This window comes from Microtus oregoni, unplaced genomic scaffold (genome assembly GCF_018167655.1).
Source record: "Microtus oregoni isolate MIOR12 unplaced genomic scaffold, Mior012 000044F_ref0000062, whole genome shotgun sequence".
In the NCBI taxonomy this organism is placed as follows: Eukaryota; Metazoa; Chordata; class Mammalia; order Rodentia; family Cricetidae; genus Microtus; species Microtus oregoni.
In genome coordinates, this window is record NW_024543218.1 from 19167327 (window position 1) to 19188655 (window position 21329).

General features: G+C 47.3%; 2 protein-coding genes across 4 annotated transcripts in view; one reads left to right on the forward strand and one right to left on the reverse strand.

The window, feature by feature from the left end:
• Positions 1-155: 155 nt before the first annotated feature.
• On the forward strand, positions 156-11049 carry LOC121434741 (armadillo repeat-containing protein 10). Its single transcript, XM_041633682.1, has 6 exons — positions 156-469; positions 1432-1580; positions 3046-3180; positions 3889-4065; positions 8650-8721; positions 9445-11049. Exons 1-6 carry the CDS (start codon positions 337-339, stop codon positions 9697-9699), a joined length of 921 nt encoding a protein of 306 aa, XP_041489616.1. The 5' UTR covers positions 156-336; the 3' UTR covers positions 9700-11049.
• Positions 11050-14899: 3850 nt separating this feature from the next.
• Positions 14900-21329, reverse strand: part of LOC121434776 (N-acyl-phosphatidylethanolamine-hydrolyzing phospholipase D) — a 32866-nt gene continuing 26436 nt past the window's right edge. For all 3 annotated transcript variants that reach the window (XM_041633747.1, XM_041633746.1, XM_041633745.1), the window contains 2 exons: positions 19878-19992; positions 14900-15336 (listed from right to left, as the gene is read on the reverse strand). In XM_041633747.1, the coding sequence (XP_041489681.1) occupies positions 15202-15336; positions 19878-19992 (250 nt within the window). In that variant the 3' untranslated portion in view covers positions 14900-15201. The remainder of the gene's footprint in view (positions 15337-19877; positions 19993-21329) is intronic.

A 21329-nucleotide genomic window follows, 5' to 3' on the forward strand; every position in this document is an offset into this window, starting at 1 on the left:
CCGCGGAGGGGGAGGGGCAGACTGAGAAGGGGCGGGGCGAGGAGGGGAGGGGCGGGTTATAGCTGGGCGGAGCAGAGTGAAAATGGGCGGGGCTAATATGGGGGCGGGGCTAGAGACGAGCCTCGCGCTTAGCGGTCCGGGTACTGGTAGGAGCTGCAGCTACGACCGCGGCTCTGTGCATCCCGCCCTCCCGGTGCAAGGCTCTGAGGCGCCGGGTGGGTGGGCTTCCGAGTTTAGCAGAGCGACTTCCGGGAGGCGGAGCCTCAGCCCGGTTTCCTCTCTCCGGACCCGAGTTGGTCCCGGCATCCCGGTTCCCCGCAGCTCGGCGGCTGCAGCATGGGCGGCGCACGGGACGCGGGCTGGGTGGCGGCGGGGCTGGTCCTGGGCGCCGGCGCCTGCTACTGCATCTACTGGCTGACTCGGGGCCCGCGGCGAGGACGTCGCCGCCTGCGCCCCTCGCGGTCCGCAGGTGAGGCGATGGGCGGGCCACAGGCTCGGGGCTGCAGGGCCACTCCGAGCTGCGTGGGCCGGGGGTGCCCTGGGCGCTCACGGGTCCCTGTGTCGCATGGGAGGACGTGGAGGAAGGCTGGAAGTTGCCTTGCGTGGGTCTGGAGCCGCTTCCCTGCCCCCACTTCTTTGTTTAAAATAAGAGCTGAAAACGTTGCCCCGAGTTTTCTGTTGTTTCCTCGGGCTTCACAGGAGAGAACTAAGGTTTCTCCAAGCCATGTAGGTTGCCTATTACTTTAAAATTTGTACTGGGCCATTGTGTTACCAAAGAGATGTCCCTGGCTGCTAGTACGTCACTGCTGGGCCTCAGACCTAGGCTGAAACTTAGCGTGTAGCCCTGGGAAAAAGGGATCCCTGCTGTGCAATTCTGCTGGCACCTGCCCTGGGGAGGAACCTTGAAGCCATCCTCAGCATCCTGCAACTCGGACTTGTAGGTTCAGTCCTATGGTGATTGGGACATTGTCCAACAATTTGCTACGCATTCTAAAGGGGTCTTTTAGGTCCGGAAAACAATTTGAAATAAAATCTGCCGACCAAAAAACCTGCCTTCCTCAGAGGTAGAGAAATGTATTTTTTAAAATTTATTTATTTATTACGTATACAATATTCTGTCTGCGTGTATGCCTGCAGGCCAGAAAAATGCACCAGACCTCATTACAGATGGTTGCTGGGAATTGAACTCAGGACCTTTGGAAAAGCAGGCAATGCTCTTAATCGCTGAGCCATCTCTCCAGCCCCGGAATGTAATTTTTTTATTAAGTAACTATTAAAACATTTTACCGGCACCATTACATGTAATCTGCTAATGCCATTCTAAAGGCAGAATTCTCACCTCTGGGTATATGCAAATTAAGTTGCCCTTAAAAAGCAGAACACCTCATTGATGACTTTTAATGACCTTCATGTGGCTTTCTTCTTACGCAGAAGACTTAACCGATGGTCCCTATGATGCGGTCCTAAATGCTGAACAACTTGAGAAACTCCTATACCTGCTGGAGGCAACCGATGATCCTATAATTGTTGAGAAAGCCTTGGTCACCCTGGGCAATAATGCAGCCTTCTCAACCAATCAAGTAAGTCTCCTCTTTCCCACTACAGCTGTGCTTCTGGGCGTTCAGCTCTCGGTATGTCTGTACCTCACTTACGCTCACAACATTATCGGCTTTTTTTTTTCTTCATAAAAATCACACCCAAATAATGAAATTACAGGAAGTAATATCTGAGAAGCTAGATGCCAGCATCGCTGTAAGAGCTGGGTAATAGCATCGTAATAGTTCCTAGCCAACAAAAGGCAGAGTTTGCATAAAATAGTAAAAGCACCTTACATTTAAGTATGTGTTTTCATTGGATAACCGACCTCGCTAGAGTGGTCTGTTGTAGGTGATTGATCCCTCAGCCAGCGATAACCACCAAGGCAGTGTAAATGGCTAAGACTATAGAGTTTAAGGTGAATGCTTTATCCCTTCCCCCTCAGGGAATAAGTAAAAACAATTTGGGGTTTTTTTTTTTCAACAATGCTTTTGTTAACATTGTCATCTGTACAGATTTATTTTGAGCTAAAAGAAAAAAAGAGTTTTGAATGGTTTGCCATTAAAAAGTGATACACATTTGAGGAAATAAATAGGCATTTAAGGTGATTGTGCAACCTATACATGTATCAATATACAAAGTGCTCCATATATATATATATATATTTTTTTTTTCTGTGTGTGTCAGTTAGAATAAAGGGAGATAGATAAATAAAGTGCACTGGCCACATGGAAAACCAGGCATGGTGCCACACACTTGTAATCCTGGCACTGGGGAAGCAGTGACAGGGAGTCAGTCCATGGAGCTCGCACTTTTTCTCTGGGTCCCAGAAAGCCACACCGGTGATATTCACGGCATACAAAGGGGCTTCCCACATCACTGGTCCCAACCGATCCCAAAGACCCAGATAATAAACATTGTTTCTCAACCAATAAACATAGTTACTTTTGACTTCTGTGTTTACTGCTTTCAGCAAGGGACACACATGCTTTATCCTGGTTTAGGGGCAAGAATGTATATAACTTAAGACTGTAGCTGTGTGTTAGTTCAGGTTGTAAAACTAACAACCAACTATTCCATGGGAAATCCAAGGCAAGGTTGGTAGTTAAATTATTCTCTTAAAGGCAGGTAAAACAAACAGTTTAAGTACACTCTAGGCTAGCAGACTTAAGTGACTTCAAGGTTTATTATTAACTTTGGCTATGAGGTCCAGCAAAAATTCCAGTCTTGGAATATAAGAGATATTTCAGAATATTGCATCTCCACACTTGTTGAGTCCCAGCCAATGAAAGAAATGTCTCAAAAAAAAAAAAGTGAATGACATTTTGAGGAATGGCCTCTGCACACGCACACTCACATAAAGACTGTTTCTGAACAGGAAGATTTGTGTATGAATATACAAATAACATTTCTCTACAAGTGATTTATTTTAGTTGCATTTCTGTGTGCGTGAAGTTCAGCAAAAGGTTGCATATTGAAGTTATGGTCAATTTTTTCCCTCTCTCTTAGGCCATTATTCGTGAGTTGGGTGGTATCCCAATCGTTGCAAACAAAATCAACTCTCCGAACCAGAGTATTAAGGAGAAAGCATTAAATGCACTAAATAACCTGAGTGTGAATGTTGAGAATCAAGTCAAGATAAAGGTAAGTTGTCTGAAATAAAAACGCATGGGGTTGTCTACACAAAACAGGAAGTAATTAGTTGTCGGTGAGGACAGTCACAGCGTGAGTGACTCTCAGCTCAGCTCTCAGTGCGCCTGTGAGGACACTGTCACAGCGTGAGGGACTCTCAGCTCAGATCTCCAGTGCTCCTGTCCATCCCGCCTACCCTCACCATCAGCTGCAGAAGCCAATACTTATCTCAGAGGATGGAGAAAGCTGGCTTACACGTGTAATGTAGAACTTGAAAATGTGACCTCTGGGGACACATTTGGAGTGTCTCACAAACGTTAGTACAGGTGTGTTGGGCGGTCAGTTGATCGTTTCTTAGAGCTTAAATCAGACATTTTCTTACAGTTTTGACAGCATTCAGATTTAGTGATGATTTTTTCCCGTCTGGGAATACTGCCAGTGCTTCATGGCTTTTTGCAGTGGTGAATAGTATAGAAACTCACATACCTGCATCTCCAGAAATACGGAAGTTAATTTTGCTCTGCTTGCTTTTGATTCTCAGCACAGCGCCAGGTCATTAACAAAGGCAGTTTAGCTAGAATGGTCACCAGAGTCGAAGGGCCTGACATAAATGTCCCGTGTTCTGAAGATCCAGTTCCTGAGCTCTGCTCTGCCCTGCAGAAAAGCAGCATTCAGGTCCTGGAGCGCCCGAGGTGCTCAGTCGCTCTCTCCTGCCTGCAGGTGTATGTCCAGCGAGTCTGCGAGGATGTCTTTGCGGACCCCCTGAACTCTGCCGTGCAGCTAGCCGGGCTGAGGCTACTCACGAACATGACTGTCACCAACAACTACCAGCATCTGCTCAGCAGCTACATCACCGGGCTGCTCCACCTGCTGCTTACCGGGAACGGAAGCACCAAGGTAGGGAGCGCAACAGTCGGTCCTGTGGGCCAGAGAGCCGCCTCGCCAAGCTCAGGAGACTGCATTTCCTGTCCACGTGTGGTGGCGCAAACTTCTTATCCCAACACTCAGGGTGCGGAGGCAGGCGGAGCTCTGGGAGTGCTACCTCGTCTACATTATGAGTTTCAGGGGGGAAAAGAAAGATTGGGATCCCAGACTGTGTATTTCATCCCTGTGAGGTTCCCCTAAAAAGATAGTGGTGCCTTTAATCTCAGCACTCGAGAATGAGACAGGTAGATCTGTGTGGATTCATGGCCAACCTGATCTGTAGAGCAGATTCTAACAGGCAGGGCCACATAAAGAAACCCGTATCCAAAGGATAAGAGTGTAGTCCACTCAAAGGTGTATGAAAAATCCTCATAGACGCCCAAGAAAGCCTCTTGTCTCCTCGCCAAGAATCGCAGATCATGTGAAGCTCTTGTGCTGTGTCTTGGGCGATCATTTGATTTTCTGAGAATCAGGAAAATCATGTTCTGGGACCCCTGTCGTCCTTTAACTAGAAACAGGAACCGAGTAAAGGACTCTGAGAAATAGTGACGTAAGCTGCAGCTCTTACCTCAGTGCTGACAGCTTTTTAAATCAGCATACAAAGTAATGGGTTTTATTGTCTGTTTTTATGTATAGTTTTTTGTTACTCCTTGTCTTAGGGTTTCTGTTGCTGTGAAGAGACACCATGGCCACTACAACTCTTATCAAAAAGAAAACACTTTATTGGGGTGGCTCTCGTACAGTTCAGAGGTTCAGTCTATCATCATGTTGGGGAGCATGCAGACATGGTGCTGGCTACATCTTGATCAGAAGGCAGCAGGAAGTGGACTCACACTGAGTGGTATCCTGAGTATGGAAAACTCCCAAAGCCCGCCCCCGTAATGACACACTTCCTCCACAAGGCCACGCCTCCTAATAGTGCTACTCCCTGAGATCACGGGGCCAGTTATATTCAAACTACCACATTCCACTCCCTGGCCCCCATAAGCTTTTAATATCATAGTACAAAATGTATTTATTCCAACTTCAAAAGTCTTCGTTGTCTAGTACAGTCTCAACAGTGTTTAAAAGTACAGAGTTGAAAGTCTCTTCTGGGATTCGTGAAGTGTAATTCCCTATAAAATCAAAATCAAAAAACAGATCACACACTTCCAACACATAATGGCTCAGGATATATATTACCATCCCTAAACACAGGGAAGGGAGCACAGTGAGGAAAGGCAAACCGAAAACCAGCCGGGGAATTCCACACTCTGCGTCTCCATGTCTGATGGTCTCTAACTCTGCTCAGCTGTGTTGACTGCGGCGCACTTACCTCTCTGGCGCTGGCTCCACTCCCTGGTTCCAGCTCTCTCCAGCATCTTGGGGGCTCCAGGACTTGGACCTTATAGTTTCACACAGTGGACACCCCTGACACTCACCTGGCCTCCATAGCTTTCCTTAGTTTCAAGGGGCAAATAACACAGCCCCTTCTCTTAACCCCAAGCTGCCGAGTTCTGCTCCTCACGGGGCTGAACATGGCCCCTTGTTCAACTACCATCCTCACCAGCTTTCTGTCCTTCACCACCTAAGCTTGACTGTCATGAAACTAGCTCTGTAGACCAGGCTGACCTCAAACTCAAAGATCCACCAGCCTCTGCCTCCTCACTGCTGGGATTGAAAGTGAGCATCACCACACCTGGGAGTTCTAGGCTTCTTTAGTTCCTTTTCACAGCTGAAAACTGGGTAGGATCCTGCCCTGAGATCACCACTCCCTTTATCCCATTTTTTTTCTGTTTATCTCCTTGAACACAGGATCCAGCTCCATCCCACTTCCTGGTGCCCCTTTTCTCAGTCCACACGTTTTGTATTTTTCCTTGCTCAGCTTGCTCCTTTTCTTTATAAATCTTCATAACCACACAACAGGGCCTGTACTCGGCTGTTTTGAGAGTTCCTCTACCTATGGAATTAATTCAAAATTCTTCACCTTAGCCTCAGGCAAACTGTTCAGACAAGCCACCATCTTCACCAGAATATCACAGGACCGATCTCTAGGCAATATATTAACCTCCTGAGGTGGCCCCCACAGTTCATGGTATCCATCACCCCCAGCACCACCGTCTTCCATGCTGCTACTAGAATGGTCCACTAAGCAGTGCGTAAAGCATCCTGCTCCTTTCCAAACCCAGATGAGTATCTGACGTCATTTTGGAGTTACCAGGGTATAATTACAGAAGAGCTGCACTGTAGCCCAGGGTTTCTGAGGTGTTATGTGTGGGTGGTCCCAGACACGCACAGGCGTTCAGAATTAAACCCTTGGCAGTATTGCTGCAGCCCCAGCTGGCTCCAGCCCGGGAAAGCGCCTTCCCTCTGTGCTGTGACTGCTACATTCAAAAAAACTCTCCCTTGACTGTCTCTGCAGCTTATTTACCCGGAACCCAGGAGGAACTCTTAGTTCAGAGCCAAGCTCTGGACCTGTGTATATCTGTCTCAGATCTGGCCAGTAAAATTTACCACTTTGTGAGAGATGACTCACATCGGGTTGTTTTGTTTTGTTTTGTTGGTGGGGGGGGGGGTGTTTGTTTGGTTGTTTGGTTTTTTTTGTGTGTTTTTTTCCATTGCATTGCCAAGAATTTTTCTAGGGTAGAAAATTAAAGTTTTGATGGGAACCTGGTCATCATGGCATTGTTTCTCCATAAAAGCTGAGCATGAGCGTGAAGTTCTAGCTGGAAAACGCGTCTTGGCATAGCCGTCCGTTTGTATGTGTCGGTCATGGATGCTTCCTCCGTAGGTGTCCAGCAGAGGGACTTTTAGTTTGTAGTGGAATTCTCACTGCGCTGCGTGATCTGTGTTTGCACCCTGACTCACAGCAAAGACAGATACTGTAAAGTGCTGCCTGTACTGACCAGAGAGCCAACAACCTAAATGTCCTGGATAACCACAAGGTGGTGTAGGAGGCAAGAAAGGAAAAGAGCGGAACTGGAAACTGTAGTGCATGAATGTGCTTAACCTGGAGAGGGCAGCACGGTTCCTCTCAGGCTCACGGTGATCTGTTGTGCAGCTTCTGTTCCTGTTCCCCTGCCGCAGCTGCACTGACTTACAGCCGGGCGCCGTCCTCAGGCCTGTTCCTGGTGTTGCCCACAGCGTCAGCTCACAGGGAGTGCACTACAGGGGCAGAGGTCACTCTTGCTTCTCGGCAGCGATCCCCACTTTGGGGCAGGAGGGCCAGAGGCATAGACTTCTGTTTTCACCTTGTTCTCTTCTGCAGTTTGTTGATTTTGCGTTAATTTTACAAATTTTTAATTTGGGGGAGGAGGGAGGTTTGTTTTCGGAGACAGGGTTTCTCTGTGTAGCCCTGACTGTCCTGGAACCTGCTCTGTGGACCCAGCTGGCCTTGAACTCACACGGATCCTCCTGCCTCTGCCTCCCGACACTGGGACTAAAGACACACACCTCCCTACCCACATGGTCAAACTGAGGTTAAGCAAAGTTTATCACCTTCTCCTTATAAACAACTCCACATGTGATCACAGGAATTGTAGGCATACAGCGCACTGGAAACTTCCTTTTTTCTTTGTTTCCCTGTATTTGGAATGTTCTCTGGCTAAGGGAGACTTTAGGGATCCCAAGTTGGATCCCACCACCCTGTCCCCAGAGTCCCAAAGTCAGTGTGTGCTGCCTGTCTAACAAGTTAGAAAAAGCACACCTAGGTTCCTTCCTGGATCTGGAAGTAGATTTGTTCTTTCCTGGTTTTAGTGCCCTCCTCCTCTTCCTCACTTTAATTTCAATGGTCTTGTAGAAAGTGTGGATTCATGTTTTTCAAAGAGATATTCTGAGGCTGGAGAGATGGCTCAGCACTTAGGAGCATGTGTTGCTCTTGCAGAGGTCTCAGAACCAAGCACCGGCACAACCATTGCTAACTCCAGAGGCTCCATTGCCCCCTTCTGACCTCTGCAGGTACTGCACACACGGTGCATAGACATACAGTCAACCATTTATGCACATAAAACGAGTCTAAGGATTTTTAAAACATTCTATTTAATTTCTGACTTTTCAAAACTACGTAATAAGAACGCTAGCACTTTAATTAGCCTTTCGACCACTTTCATATTGCTTCCTAATTAAATGATCACAAAGTATTTTTCACATTTTAAAAAGATAACCTCCAACAGTTCTGGGTTCAGGTGAGGACCCGGTCTCAATGTCTGAGGTGAAGTGCGATCACAGACACCACTGACCTCTGCCTCTGGCCTCCTCATGCACACACATGTGTGTATGTGTGCACACAAGCACAGACTCGGAAAGAAAGGAGGTGACTGAACACATACCAGACTTACAGTATTGGGAGACATTTGCTGAGCTCTTCCTGCCTCCCCAGCAGCTGAGACAGAAGTGAGGTAGCTGCTCTCAAAGAGGTGCCAGGGGTCAGAGGAGCCGAGAGGAGACTTCACAGAGAGAATTGCATCCAGGCTTGGAGGTGCAGACGGGAGTTTGTGGGGTGTTGGGCAGTTAGAAAACAGCACTCTAGGAAGAGGGTTGTACTTGCTGATCCAGTAAACCCAGCCTTCTCGCTGGCAGGTCCAGGTGTTGAAGCTGCTTTTGAATTTGTCTGAGAACCCAGATATGACAGAGGGGCTGCTGAGTGCCCAGGTGAGTAGATCACCTGCCCAGTTTGTGCATGGACACACATACAGAGATTGGATGGATGGAGCTAGGAAGGTCTGCCCAGAAACACTCACACTGTGGGGTTGGTTTACTGTTCCTCCTATATATTAATTTGTGTTTACTGAAACAAGCATATTTTACTTTTTAAAACTATCTTTAAAAACCCTCTGCATCAACACTGACTTTTCCCATCGCTGCTCCATTTGCAGTCCACAGTATCCTTGCGTCTGTAAATCTGGTCTGGTTTGCGCACATCTGCCTCAGCATTTGCTGAGACAACAGTGTCGAGCCGCCCACCCGAGTGTGCTCGATGCTGGGCAGAGCGCACCGACCAGCAAGTACACAGTGCTCGTCCTCATGGAACTCAAACCTGTAACCAACGAGCAGCCACTGCAAAAGCAGGGCCGTCCACTCAGCCCTGGTCCCGCGCTGTGGGGGTGGTGATACTGGTTGCACTGACGAGTGCTTACAGACTGCATGGATCCTACAATGGTTGGATTTTCAAATGTCTGCTCTCTGGGGTCCCAAAGAAATCTTACCTTTTATCTAACAAGCACAACCTCATTTCATGTGTGCCATGGGTCTAGAACCTGCACGGGTGTTAGTGAGTTAGCAGCTGGGGCTGCCTGCCCCAGACCAGACTTCTAAATGGAAACTAGTCAATGCTATTTTACAATACAAAATGACACTCAGTGTTTCCTCTTTCAGGTGGACGCTTCCTTTCTTTCCCTGTATGATGGCCAAATAACAAGTGAGATTCTTCTCCGGGCTCTCACGCTGTTTCAGAACCTAAACAACTGCCTCAGGGTGGAAGGCTGCTCGGCTGCTCAGCCGCCCTTCGCCAAAGGCTCATTGTTTTGCCTGCTGTATGGAGAAGACTGTGCCCAGAAGATGAGGGCGTTAGCTCATCACCACAATGCGGATGTGAAAGAGAAGGCTTTGGCAATACTGCCAAAATTCTGACTGGTTGCTCCTACTGTTTCTCTCCCTCTCTGTCTCTCTCTGTGTTTTGTTTTTCAAGACAGGGTTTCTCTGTGTAACAGCCCTGACTGTCCTGGAACTCGCTCTGTAGACCAGGCTGGACTCTAACTCACAGAGATCCACCTGCCTCTGCCTCCCTGAGTCCTGGGATGTTAGAGGTGTGTGCCACCACCACCCGACTGCTCATACTTTTTCTATGAGTGATGCAGTCCTAAGTCAGCACGCAGGGACTTATTTTCCACCTTTCTTTAAAAGGATGGTTTCAGCTGATGGAATTAAACAATAGAAGTCGCCTTTTGTTTCTAACACAGTTCAGGGTGAACAGCTGTAATCCAACATGACTTTCAAAATTTGAAATTGTTTTTTTTTTTTCTTTTTTTTGAGATAGGCTTTCTCTGTGTAGCCATGACTCTCTTGGATCTCATAGACCAGGATGGTCTTGAATCCCCAGAAATCTCCTGCCTCTGCTTCCCGAGTGCTGGGACTAAATGCTTGCGCCACTACAGCCTGGCAAAATTTTGAATTTTGGGATAGTTGAGATCTGGGGCAGTGTGGGGATTGGGTAGGATCTACAGGCGACATCTACAAATACTTAAGTCAGGAACAATCAGGATGGGAGTCACTTCTGGGGCAGAGGTTTAGTTGGGTTCATGGACTAATTTGCTCTTCAGGTTTATTTTGGATAATTTTACTGTTATCAAGTGAATATGAGATTGAACTAGAGATATTTACGGGGATATCTGATGGCTCCCCCACATCGAATCACTGGCCTTTCTCTGTATAGTCCTGGCTCCTGGAAGTGATTGGCAGTTGCTCACGAGGCAGCCTGAGGTGCTGAGTGGAGACCAGAACTGCCACAGCGGGCTCTGGGCCGCGGTGATCCCCAAGCTCCGCTCCACCTGCCCCCTCCCCCGTACCGCTCGCAGGCCCCTCATCATCAGAGCTATTTCCTTCTCCAGAGAGCATGTTCTTAGCACCTACCCCAGTAAGGATGTGTCAGATGCTGGAGAACAATCCAGGTTTCCACCCCCAGGCAGCTGGCTCAACCAAGATGAGCCTGGGAGAGTCTGACTGGAGTCTATAGAAATACACCCTGAAATGATGTTTTTAAAAGCTGTTGTAAAACAATGTACTGTGGTCCTGTGTGTTTTGTAACAATGAGAAATGCATTTATACATAGAACATTTCTAGAATGATGCGTAAAACTTGTGATCACGGGACTGGGCGGTGGGCACACTGGATTTTTCTGTGTATGCCCATTTCTACTGTTTGAATTTTTTACTGAGCCTAAATTATATAATAATTTTTAATAAAAAGAAAAATGCAAAGATGTACAAAATTTCCTTACTTGACTAAAATTAATATATATATATATATATATATATCTTTTCTAAATTTTTTCAAACTTATTTGTGAGCGTTTTGCCTGCATGTATGTATGGGCACAAGGTCAGAAGGCATTGGAACTCTAGTAGATGGTTGTAGCTACCATATGGATGCTGGGAACTGAACCCAGGTCCTCCTAGCCACTGAGCCATTTCTCTGAGCCCTATAAACATTATCAGCTGTCTTTTCAGATAGTTAATATCTCAGGAGGTGTAAGTTTGATGTCTTTGAGTTCTGCCAGGTTCTTCCCTATGTGGATCCATTGTGCCCTTGTGCTTGGCACTGAGTGTGCAAGCCGAAGCTCCTGTGTCTGTGTGTGTGTGTGTGTGTGTAAGAGAGAGCGTGCAAATGCTTTAGGGGTGCTTCAGAATACACCTGTAAAGACTAGCGTGATTCAAGAGGCACAAATCCTCGAACTGAAAGCTGTATCCTCAGGATTGATAGACATCAGCTTGGAAGACTCTAGAACAGGGACGTGTTGGCTTTAAGGCGAGACTAGAAGCCTGCAGTGTTCTGGAGTGAGTAGCGCTTAGCCGTGGCTTGGCGCAGACACAACATTGGAGGTGTTCTCCACAAGGCACATTTCTTCATAACGGTTTGAAAATCCGCCTATTTACTGAAAATGGATGTCGGAAGGTTGTGAGAGGCTTTCACAATGAGGGGTCTGGAAGCTCCTCGCCACCCTTCTCTGCCAGTCTGACGCGCCATGCTTGCTGGCAGCTGGCTGGTCTGGTCCTGGAGTGTCGGGGTAGAGCGGGGTTCCACAGGTACCCGGGAAGAGCATCCGGTGAAGCATACCAGTAGGTTTCTCTTTTGTGGACCATAACGTGCCCGCGAAAGACACACCCTCAGAGGCCATCCTCAGTGATGATGCTCATCAAGAAGGGCTATGAAACTGATCTTGTGATAGGTTAGAGAGAGTATTCACAATGTAGATTAGACTGGCAAAAGAGAATGGGTTTTTCAAAATTTATTTTCACTTTACACAACTCATCCTTTGAAATGCATTAGAAAAATAAAATGAAGATGGGGTGTTTTGATGTACTTCACAATGCATGGGACTCAGGTAAGCAGAGGAAGCCTGGAAAAGGAGGCAGGCCCAGTTCAGGGGACTAGAACTCAGCCTCAGACAGACTGTGACATGGACAGCGATGTCAAGGCCCATTCGTGGGGAAAGACTTAAGTTTATCAGTTGCTTTGGGAGTAAGAATTTTCAGTATGACTAGGTGACTGCAAGGGTGCCTGTGGAACACTGTCCCCGAGCCTGGGGATCACAGCCTACTCTCCAGGTAGAGCACTGTCCCGAGGCTGGGGATCACAGCCTACTCTCCAGGTAAAGCACTGTCCCGAGGCTGGGGATCACAGCCTACTGTCCAGGTGGAGTACTGTCCAGCCTACTGTCCAGGTGGAGTACTGTCCCGGAGCCTGGGGACCACAGCCTATGTCCAGGTGGAGTACTGTCCCCGGAGCCTGGGACCACAGCCTATGTCCAGGTGGAGCATTGTCCCCGGAGCCTGGGACCACAGCCTATGTCCAGGTGGAGCACTGTCCCCGGAGCCTGGGACCACAGCCTATGTCCAGGTGGAGCACTGTCCCCGGAGCCTGGGACCACAGCCTATGTCCAGGTGGAGCACTGTCCCCGGAGCCTGGGACCACAGCCTACCGTCCAGGTGGAGCACTGTCCCCCAAGGCTGGGACCACAGCCTATGTCCAGGTGGAGCACTGTCCCCAGAGCCTGGGACCAGCCTACCGTCTAGGTGGAGCACTGTCCCCCGAGGCTGGGACCACAGCCTAATGTCCAGGTGGAGCACTGTCCCCCGAGGCTGGGACCACAGCCTAATGTCCAGGTGGAGCACTGTCCCCCGAGGCTGGGACCACAGCCTAATGTCCAGGTGGAGCACTGTCCCCCGAGGCTGGGACCACAGCCTAATGTCCAAGTGGAGCACTATCCCCGGAGCCTGGGACCACAGCCTACCGTCCAGGTGGAGCACTGTCCCCCAAGGCTGGGACCACAGCCTAATGTCCAGGTGGAGCACTGTCCCCGGAGCCTGGGACCACAGCCTATGTCCAGGTGGAGCACTGTCCCCAGAGCCTGGGACCACAGCCTACCGTCCAGGTGGAGCACTGTCCCCAGAGCCTGGGACCACAGCCTATGTCCAGGTGGAGCACTGTCCCCCGAGGCTGGGACCACAGCCTACCGTCTAGGTGGAGCACTGTCCCCCGAGGCTGGGACCACAGCCTACTGTCCGATTCGATCCAGTTGCAGTGAGGAGATTGCTACTGAGCTGATTCTAAATAGAATCTTGTGCTTTAGTGCCTCCAAGGCACGTTCACTATACACACGGTATTACAGTGCACATTTCCCCTGGACCGATAAAAACATTTCATATAAAAATTCTAAACTCTGATGATCGTTCATATTGGCTACTACTCACTTAAGTTAGTCTCCAGTTGGTGGTTGCAATGAGATCAAAGCATTACCAAAAACATTGCTATGGCTCTTTCTACCGTGCCTGTCTGTATCAGACAGTTTTCTCCCTATGGCTCTTTCTACCGTGCCCGTCTGTATCAGACAGCTTTCTCCCTATGGCTCTTTCTACCATGCCTGTCTGTATCAGACAGTTTTCTCCCTAGATCTCTAAAGTGCTGTCTATTATGCTCCCCTCTGGAAGCAGGTTAACATTGTCCTCTTGCCGTACATGGTGAGGTCGGGACTGATTTCAAGTCACTTGTTCCGGGGTAATGAAATTCCGATGAGAGAGGCCAAGGTGTGGCATGCATATACCCATGCAAATACATCAAAGTATTGAGCACTCCCTATATAATATTTTATATAGAGAGGAAACCTACTGTGCTTTGTGCCAAGAAAGTTGGTTTCACGGGTCTGAGTCAGAAGCAGCACTCGTCCTCACTAACACGTGGGCAGCCCGCTTCCTGACGGTTCACAACACACCGTGGATGCAGAGGCACACTGGCCAAAGACTCCAAAATCTTAAAAATCTACTGTTATCTCACAGTGGCTTACTAAAAGATACAATTGTGCTTATAGGTCATTTAATATAAAAATATATAACACGCCCAAGTCATGTAAAGCATACTTATAAATCTTATTGTTATATTTGGGGTTAGAGTTCAGAGAACAGGAAAAAGTGTATGTGTGTGTGTGTGTGTGTGTTGTATGTGTGTGTATAAAATGGAAATGAAGAAAATAAAATTTAATTCCAAGTGCATGATGTATTCACATTTAGGATGTGTGAAATACTTCGCTGTGGTTCCAGTGTGCCTAGCAGAGTGTCTGACTTTGAAATTTAAACTCCCCTCCATCTCAGACCTACACTGTTCCCTTCGCCCATCAGCTTTGACCTGGGGCGCAGCTGTGTAGGTGCTGCCTTGAGATGCTCACGGGTGCACAGGAATGTGAGCACCCGATGCAAGGAGCTTCTTTCCACTGTAAAATGATCATTTAGCCCAAACACCTACATTCTTATGCTGAACAAAATAAATCCCTTAACACTTGGCACAGAAGCTAATGTTTCTTCCTGAGACAGGGTCTTCCTGGTAGCTCTGGCTGGCCTTGAACTTGTGACCTATCTGCCTCATCCCCTGGAGTGCTGGGATTGTAGATGTGTGTCACCAAGGCCAGAAGCTCATCCTGACAGTGCAATCTGAAGGCTCACTCTGCATGTGGAAGTCACGATTATCATTTTATCATATGAATATAGGAAAGGGCTGTGTGTCTGAACAGTCTAGGTAGGTAGGGGAGCTCCACTCTTCTTGAGAAAGCCCTGAATCACAGAAAAAAGAAAGGAAACTTTAATGTCATTTTTCACAACCTTAGAAATTCTACTACCACTAAAATGTAGTGTTTTGCTAGAAAATAATGTATTGCAATGTTTGTGTCATTGGTATTTCTTTAAGTCTACAACAGACAGTTCCTTGAATGACCCTCCCTGGACTCTCACAGTTTCTGTGAGTCTTGGCAGTCGGCAAGTTAGGATGCAAAACAAAACACACACTTGCGGACGTTGTGTCCACGTGGAAAACGATGTAATATTTGCGAGTTCTTAGTCTTCTCATTTGTTTTCCTGAGAGTCCCATTTCATGTCTCTTCGAAAGCTTTGTCATCAGTATTCAAGTATCTTGACTCTCCGTGCTTCAGGACAAAGAAGTCTTCACTCTTAAGTCCATATCTTTCTAGAGCTTCCTTCAGTTTCGCTGGAGGCTCCAAGTAGTGCTGGAGGGACAGGGAGGAGAAGGAAAACTTACAAAACAAATCCTTGAGAGCTGTTCCATATAAGCATTCAATGAATTTAAAACACCGGATGTTCCTTTAAATGAACCATTAGCAAATATGTCTTCTTCCACAATGGAAGTCACTAATTACAAAGCCACTGTCTACTATGAGAAAGATAATACATCCAAATGTCTGTGTATGCACTGTGGTGTCTCCTTACATCACACAAAATCAGATCCAGATCTTACATAATACAATTGCAGTTTGGCTGGAGTCAATACCAAGAAATGATACTAGAAGACGGTATGACAGTGCATGTAAGCATGAGGGACTCTATCTGTGTTTGTATGGACAAGATGGCTGAAGAAGGCTGTCACCCTAAAGGTTCCCTTGTCAGAGGATGAGAACAGAAAACACAGTACAGTCCAACTCCTGATTGCCTCAGTGCTCCCTTAGCACCGTGAGAACATCCTCAGTGCTTCCTTAGCACTGTGAGAACATCCTCAGTGCTCCCTTAGCACCGTAAGAACATCCTTAGTGCTCCCTTAGCACCATAAGAACAGCTCATCCTCAGAGCTCCTTTAGCACTGTAAGAATATCCTCAGTGCTCCCTTAGTACCATAATAACATCCTCAGTGCTCCCTTAGCACCATAAGAACAGCTCATCCTCAGTGCTCCCTTAGCACCGTAAGAACAGCTCATCCTTAGTGCTCCCTTAGCACCGTAAGAACATCCTCAGTGCTCCCTTAGCACCGTAAGAACATCCTCAGTGCTCCCTTAGCACCTTAAGAACAGCTCATCCTCAGTGCTCCCTTAGCACCATAAGAACAGCTCATCCTCAGTGCTCCCTTAGCACCGTAAGAGCAGTACACCCTCAATGCTCCCTTAGCACCGTAAGAACAGCACAAAGCACACTCCAGGATGTTCTTGCACACTTGCATATGCTCTTAAACATTCAAACTGGATGGGCAAGATGGCTTCATGAGCAAAGATCCTTTGACACCAAACGTAAGGTAAAGGAAGTGCCTTGCACCTCAGAGGGGTGTGGCTATGAAGCTCCCAGCAGATACCGGGAGGATGTGCTGTGGGATAAGGCTCTTGTACACTGTAAAGATCTGTCACTTGGATTTGTTTAATAAAACACTGATTGGCCAGTGGCCAGGCAGGAAGTATAGGTGGGACAACCAGACTAGGAGACTTCTGGGAAGGGGAAAGGCTCAGTCTGCAGTCACCCAGACACAGAGGAAGCAAGATGAGAACGCTGCACTGAGAAAAGATACCAAGCCACATGGATAAACACAGATAAGAATTACGGGTTAATTTAAGTCATAAGAGCTAGTTAATAATAAACCTGAGCTAAAAGGCCAAACAGTTTATAAGTTTGTAATATAAGCCTCTGTGTGTTTCTTTGGGACTGAATGGCTGTGGGACCAGGTGGGACAGAAACTTCCATCTACAGGATTAATTAAGAATCAATACAAAATTCTTAGAAGTTTTCATTCACTGACCACATTTCATAAGGGTAACAGTTATGCCAGAAGTTTGTGATTAATAATTTCAGAAAACACAATGGTGCTGTTGCACTTTCTGAACACCTCTGCTTCCTTCCTTAGTGGCTGGGAAAACAGCCTTGGTAACCATAGCAACCTATGGGCTTGGGAGGAAGGCAAAGTGTATGATTTGCATCAAGGTCTAGTTAGCTGAATTGAAAGGTATCTCCTTGGAGACTTTGCTTCCAACTCCAGCAGGGTCCCTACCAGCATCCAGGTGAGAAGGAATTTCTTTTTCTGAGTTGGGTTAGCTACTCAACCTTTCCTGTATCTCTAGGGGTAAAGGTATAAACGGTTTATTTCCTGGGCTATGATCTTATGTTAATTGAAACCAAGGTGAAGGGTAAATACAGAATATTAGTAGCCTGTTAGGGCAGAGCAAAGGCCAGCAGATGACACCTTCCTGAGTCTGCTGCTAGAGAACTCAGGGCCACCCAAACCAGTTTATCTGTGAAAGCAAACATACTCTCTGCTCAGTGCCTCCTGCCTAGGGCTCCTTTCTAGTCAATGAACCCTGTCAATAAGGATAATTGTGGGGGACTAGATTTATATAGATCTGACGATGAGAACAAAGGTTTGGCTGAGTGGATGCTTTCACACCAGGGTTTCATGGTGTGGGACAAGCTATCCGGTTGCTGGTGCAGGAAAAGTCAAGCTATCTCAACAAATGATTTATACACTGCTGGGATGTTACAGGAGGGAGACGCGTAATCCACAGGCGTTCCCGAAGCTCTGCAATCGGGTTCTCCATATGGAGCATATATACACATACACTTCCCGTGGAGCTGTACTTTTGTTGTATAGTCTGTAGGCTCCAGCACATACATACAGAATTTCAGGGTGCTGCTAAGTTACAGACATCTGTATCCTGCTTATATCACAATGAGCAGCTATTTCCAGTTCTTATACAAAACACCAAATATTTAGAAACTATGGGCTAGGTACATCTGAAGATCCCATAGACTTCCATGCTTTCGTGTCGGTTGAGAAAACTGGTAACTATAAAACAGTCAAAGGAAAGAGGAGTTTATGGAGAGCCTCGGAAAGAAATAAAGATGGAGGTACGGCATAACAAACCTCCCTGTGGAGCTTTATTCTGTTTGAGATGCTCAAGTGGCCACTTATGCGGACTTATGCTGTGGTCTTCCTGCAGCCACCTCCTGGAGCAAGCGAGCATGATTCTCGGAGGGTTTAGGATGCAGTGGTTTGAACAGGAACGGCCCCCACAGACTCACGTGTTTTAATGCATGGCCTATTAGGGTGTGGCCTGTTGAAGTAAGTGTGGTTTTGTTGGAGGAAGTATGTCACTAGAGGTGGGCTTTGGGGGTTTCAACCGCTCAGGATAGGCCCAGTGTCTCCCTCTTCCTGCTGTCTCAGCTCCTTCTCCAGTACCATGTTTCCCGCCATGACGACAATGGACTACACCTCTAAAACTAAGTCAGACCCAACTAAAGGTTTTCCTTTATAAGAGTTCCTGTGGCCATGGTGTCTCTTCACAGCAACAGAAAACCTAACTAAAGCAAGTGAAATGATTTTGGTTTTTTTTTTTTTGAGACAGGGTTTCTCTACATAGGTTTAACTGTTCTGAAAATCACTCTGAAGACCAGGCTGACCTCGAACTCACAAAGATCTACCTGCTTCTGTCTGTCTTCCAAATGCTGGGATTAAAGGTGTGCGCCACCACTGCCTGGCTGTGAAATGGTCTCAGGAAAGAGCACTACTGTCTGCCCACTCACTCAAGCTGAGCCATCATTCCCTCCCTTACAAAGGTTTAGTAACACAATCACTAAAAAAGGCATACATGGAACACACACACACACACACACACACACGAACAGACAGAGCCATCAACAGCTGTATGCAAATGTACCAGTTTGTCCCTTCCCAAGTTCCCACGTACATGTAAACCTCCTAGCTCTGTGGGTTTTCATGAATGACTCCACTCCACCTCCAGCAGCATGGCTAAAGACCTGCTGCATTACTCGGGGTGAGTGCATCATAAGATAGACATCTTAATTAGGGGGTAGGGAAATGAGCATTGCATGTATTAGGTAATTTTGGAACAAACTGTATCTTAAGAAGAGGCCACACCAGAAACAAAGCAGAATAAGCGGGTTAAAACCAGCAAGGAAACACCGGGTCTCTGCAGAGGCCCTGGGAGACAGAAGTAGTCACCGAGGGCCAAACAGGGGAAATTAACTTCTAACCCCTTTCTTGGCATTGCTTGGGCTCAAACCCAGGAATGAAGAGATGATTTCACTAGAATTCCTGACTCTAGAACCCATACTAGCAGAGCCTGGAGATCAGTTCCCCAGGAAGAGTCAGCTCTTCCTATACAGTCTAAATAAGCCACATTTACACAGTGGAGATAACAAACACTGGGGGGAAGTGAATTGAACGGGTCAGATATTTCTAGAAAGCCCCACATTCTTGCTCTCTTCTTCCACAGCCCTCCACGACACCTTCTCTCCTGTTGAACAAACTCCTCCTCTCCCCATGTTTGCTGCCCCCAGACTATGCTCTGCCCTTCCCTCCTCTGGAAATAAATACTTTCTTCTTGCCTGTGGCCAAGTTAGCAATTCCTCCTTCCATGAAACGATTCCTGATCCCTCCCTGTTTTGAGACCAGTTGATCTGCCCCACATCATAAAAGCACGTCCACCGTCCAGTACACAACGTGCGTGTCTTCTAGCTCCTAGTAGAACATCAGCCATCTGGAGCATGGGGGCGTGATGGCTCATTCTCTGTGCCACACACAGATCTCGGATGCACATGCTTCATTAACTATGAAAATGAGCCCCCAAAGCAGCGCCATGGGGTTTATTCCTACTGCTCTCAAGTGTTATTTTACTAGTAAGTAGGCTTTGTCCCTCCAGCTTATGTGGTGGTCGTGGTATCTGTATGGAACTTGAGTCCACGGCGTGGTCTGTGAAATCCCTCCAACAGTCAAACGCACAGTCATGGCTGAGTTGTCTGTTTAAACCACACTTACCTCATTAGCTAAGGCAAAAGTTCCCCAGTGAATTCCCACGGATCTCTTCGTCTGAATATCGATGTGAATCCTTACGGCGTCTTCTGGGTCAACATGCTGATATTTCATAAACCACCTGATGAAACACAGCAATTCGTTAATTCAGCTTTGAAAACAGCCTAGAGTTGGATGACTGTCTCATCTAATCAGCTTCTAACAGTCTGCACATCGGGAGAGGTGACTGTGCTGTTAAGCGCTCGCACGACCCCTGCAGAAAACCTGAGTTCGGTTCCCAGTGCCCGTTGCCCCACATCAGGCAGCTCACAACTGCCTGCAACCCCAGCTCCAGGAGATCCAGTGTCTTCGTCTGGCCTCCTTGGACACTTAACACTTACGCACACAAACACACACAGAGGCACGCATATATACACAGTTCAAAATAAAATTTAAAGCCAAAGATTCTTCACAGGACAACAGTTGAAAACAGCAGCTCGCTGTGTCGATTTTTACGCCCCCCCCCCCCCCCCCCCCCCCCCCCCCCCCCCCCCCCCCCCCCGCCAAGTCCTTCACTTGACTTGATGTCAGATGCAGCAGCAAACAGCAAGGTTGCTTTCAGCCACTTTCCAGACATCGAAGTCAACGGAGCTCATCCAGGAAACTCACAATGAAAAGTTACCCCATTATCCTGATGTAACTACTCCGGTTGCAACACTGGCACTAGGCTTAGGCAGCCAGAACTGAGAACCACAGGGAAGGAACACGAGCAGTGATAAATGAACCAGACACTTGGTCTGGAGGCGGGCCAAGACTGTGAGAAAACAAGCAAGGCCGGAGAGATGGCTCCGCCCACTTCCTGGAGACCTGAGTTCAGCTCCCAGCACCCTCATCAAGAGGCTCAAGACGGCTTATAACTCCAGCTCTCAGGGAGCTAACACCCTCTTCTGACCTCTGTAGGTACCCAGACACATGGCATTCACTCACACAGACACACAATACCAATAAAATACCAAAAGTAAAATCTTTGCTGGGCGGTGGTGGCGCACGCCTTTAATCCTAGCACTTGGGAGGGAGAGGTAGGCAGATCTCTGAGTTGGAGGCCAGCCTGGTCTATAAAGAGAGTTCCAGGACAGCTAGGGAAATGTTGCCTCAAAAAAAAAAAAAAAAAAGTAAATGACTCTTAAAATATATATGCAAATAAACGATTCTAGACAGAAGCAAAACCTATCCACAGTCAGTAAAATTATTTCCCTTCAGTCCACTTTTCTCTGGAGGCAAAAAAGCAAAAATCTTGTGTGTATAAATGGCTAAACAAGAGTCTCAAGCTTTGTTTCATGTTTGATTTTGACTGATGCTGTATTTTAAAAACATGACTTATTACTTTAATAAGCAGATACTCTGCAATTTTAGGAATGAATCAAAGAAATAAAATAATGGGCAAAGAATTGGAGCCCAGGTGCTCTGGCCCTCCCAGAA

What these genes read in the sequence shown, in the direction of transcription:
- LOC121434741 (XM_041633682.1), top strand. Translation starts at nt 337, where the DNA reads ATGGGCGGCGCACGGGACGCGGGCTGGGTGGCGGCGGGGCTGGTCCTG. An exon ending in AGAATCAAGTCAAGATAAAG is followed by an intron (nt 3,181 to 3,888) that starts GTAAGTTGTCTG and finishes TCCTGCCTGCAG; the next exon opens with GTGTATGTCCAGCGAGTCTG. An exon ending in AGGGGCTGCTGAGTGCCCAG is followed by an intron (nt 8,722 to 9,444) that starts GTGAGTAGATCA and finishes TTCCTCTTTCAG; the next exon opens with GTGGACGCTTCCTTTCTTTC.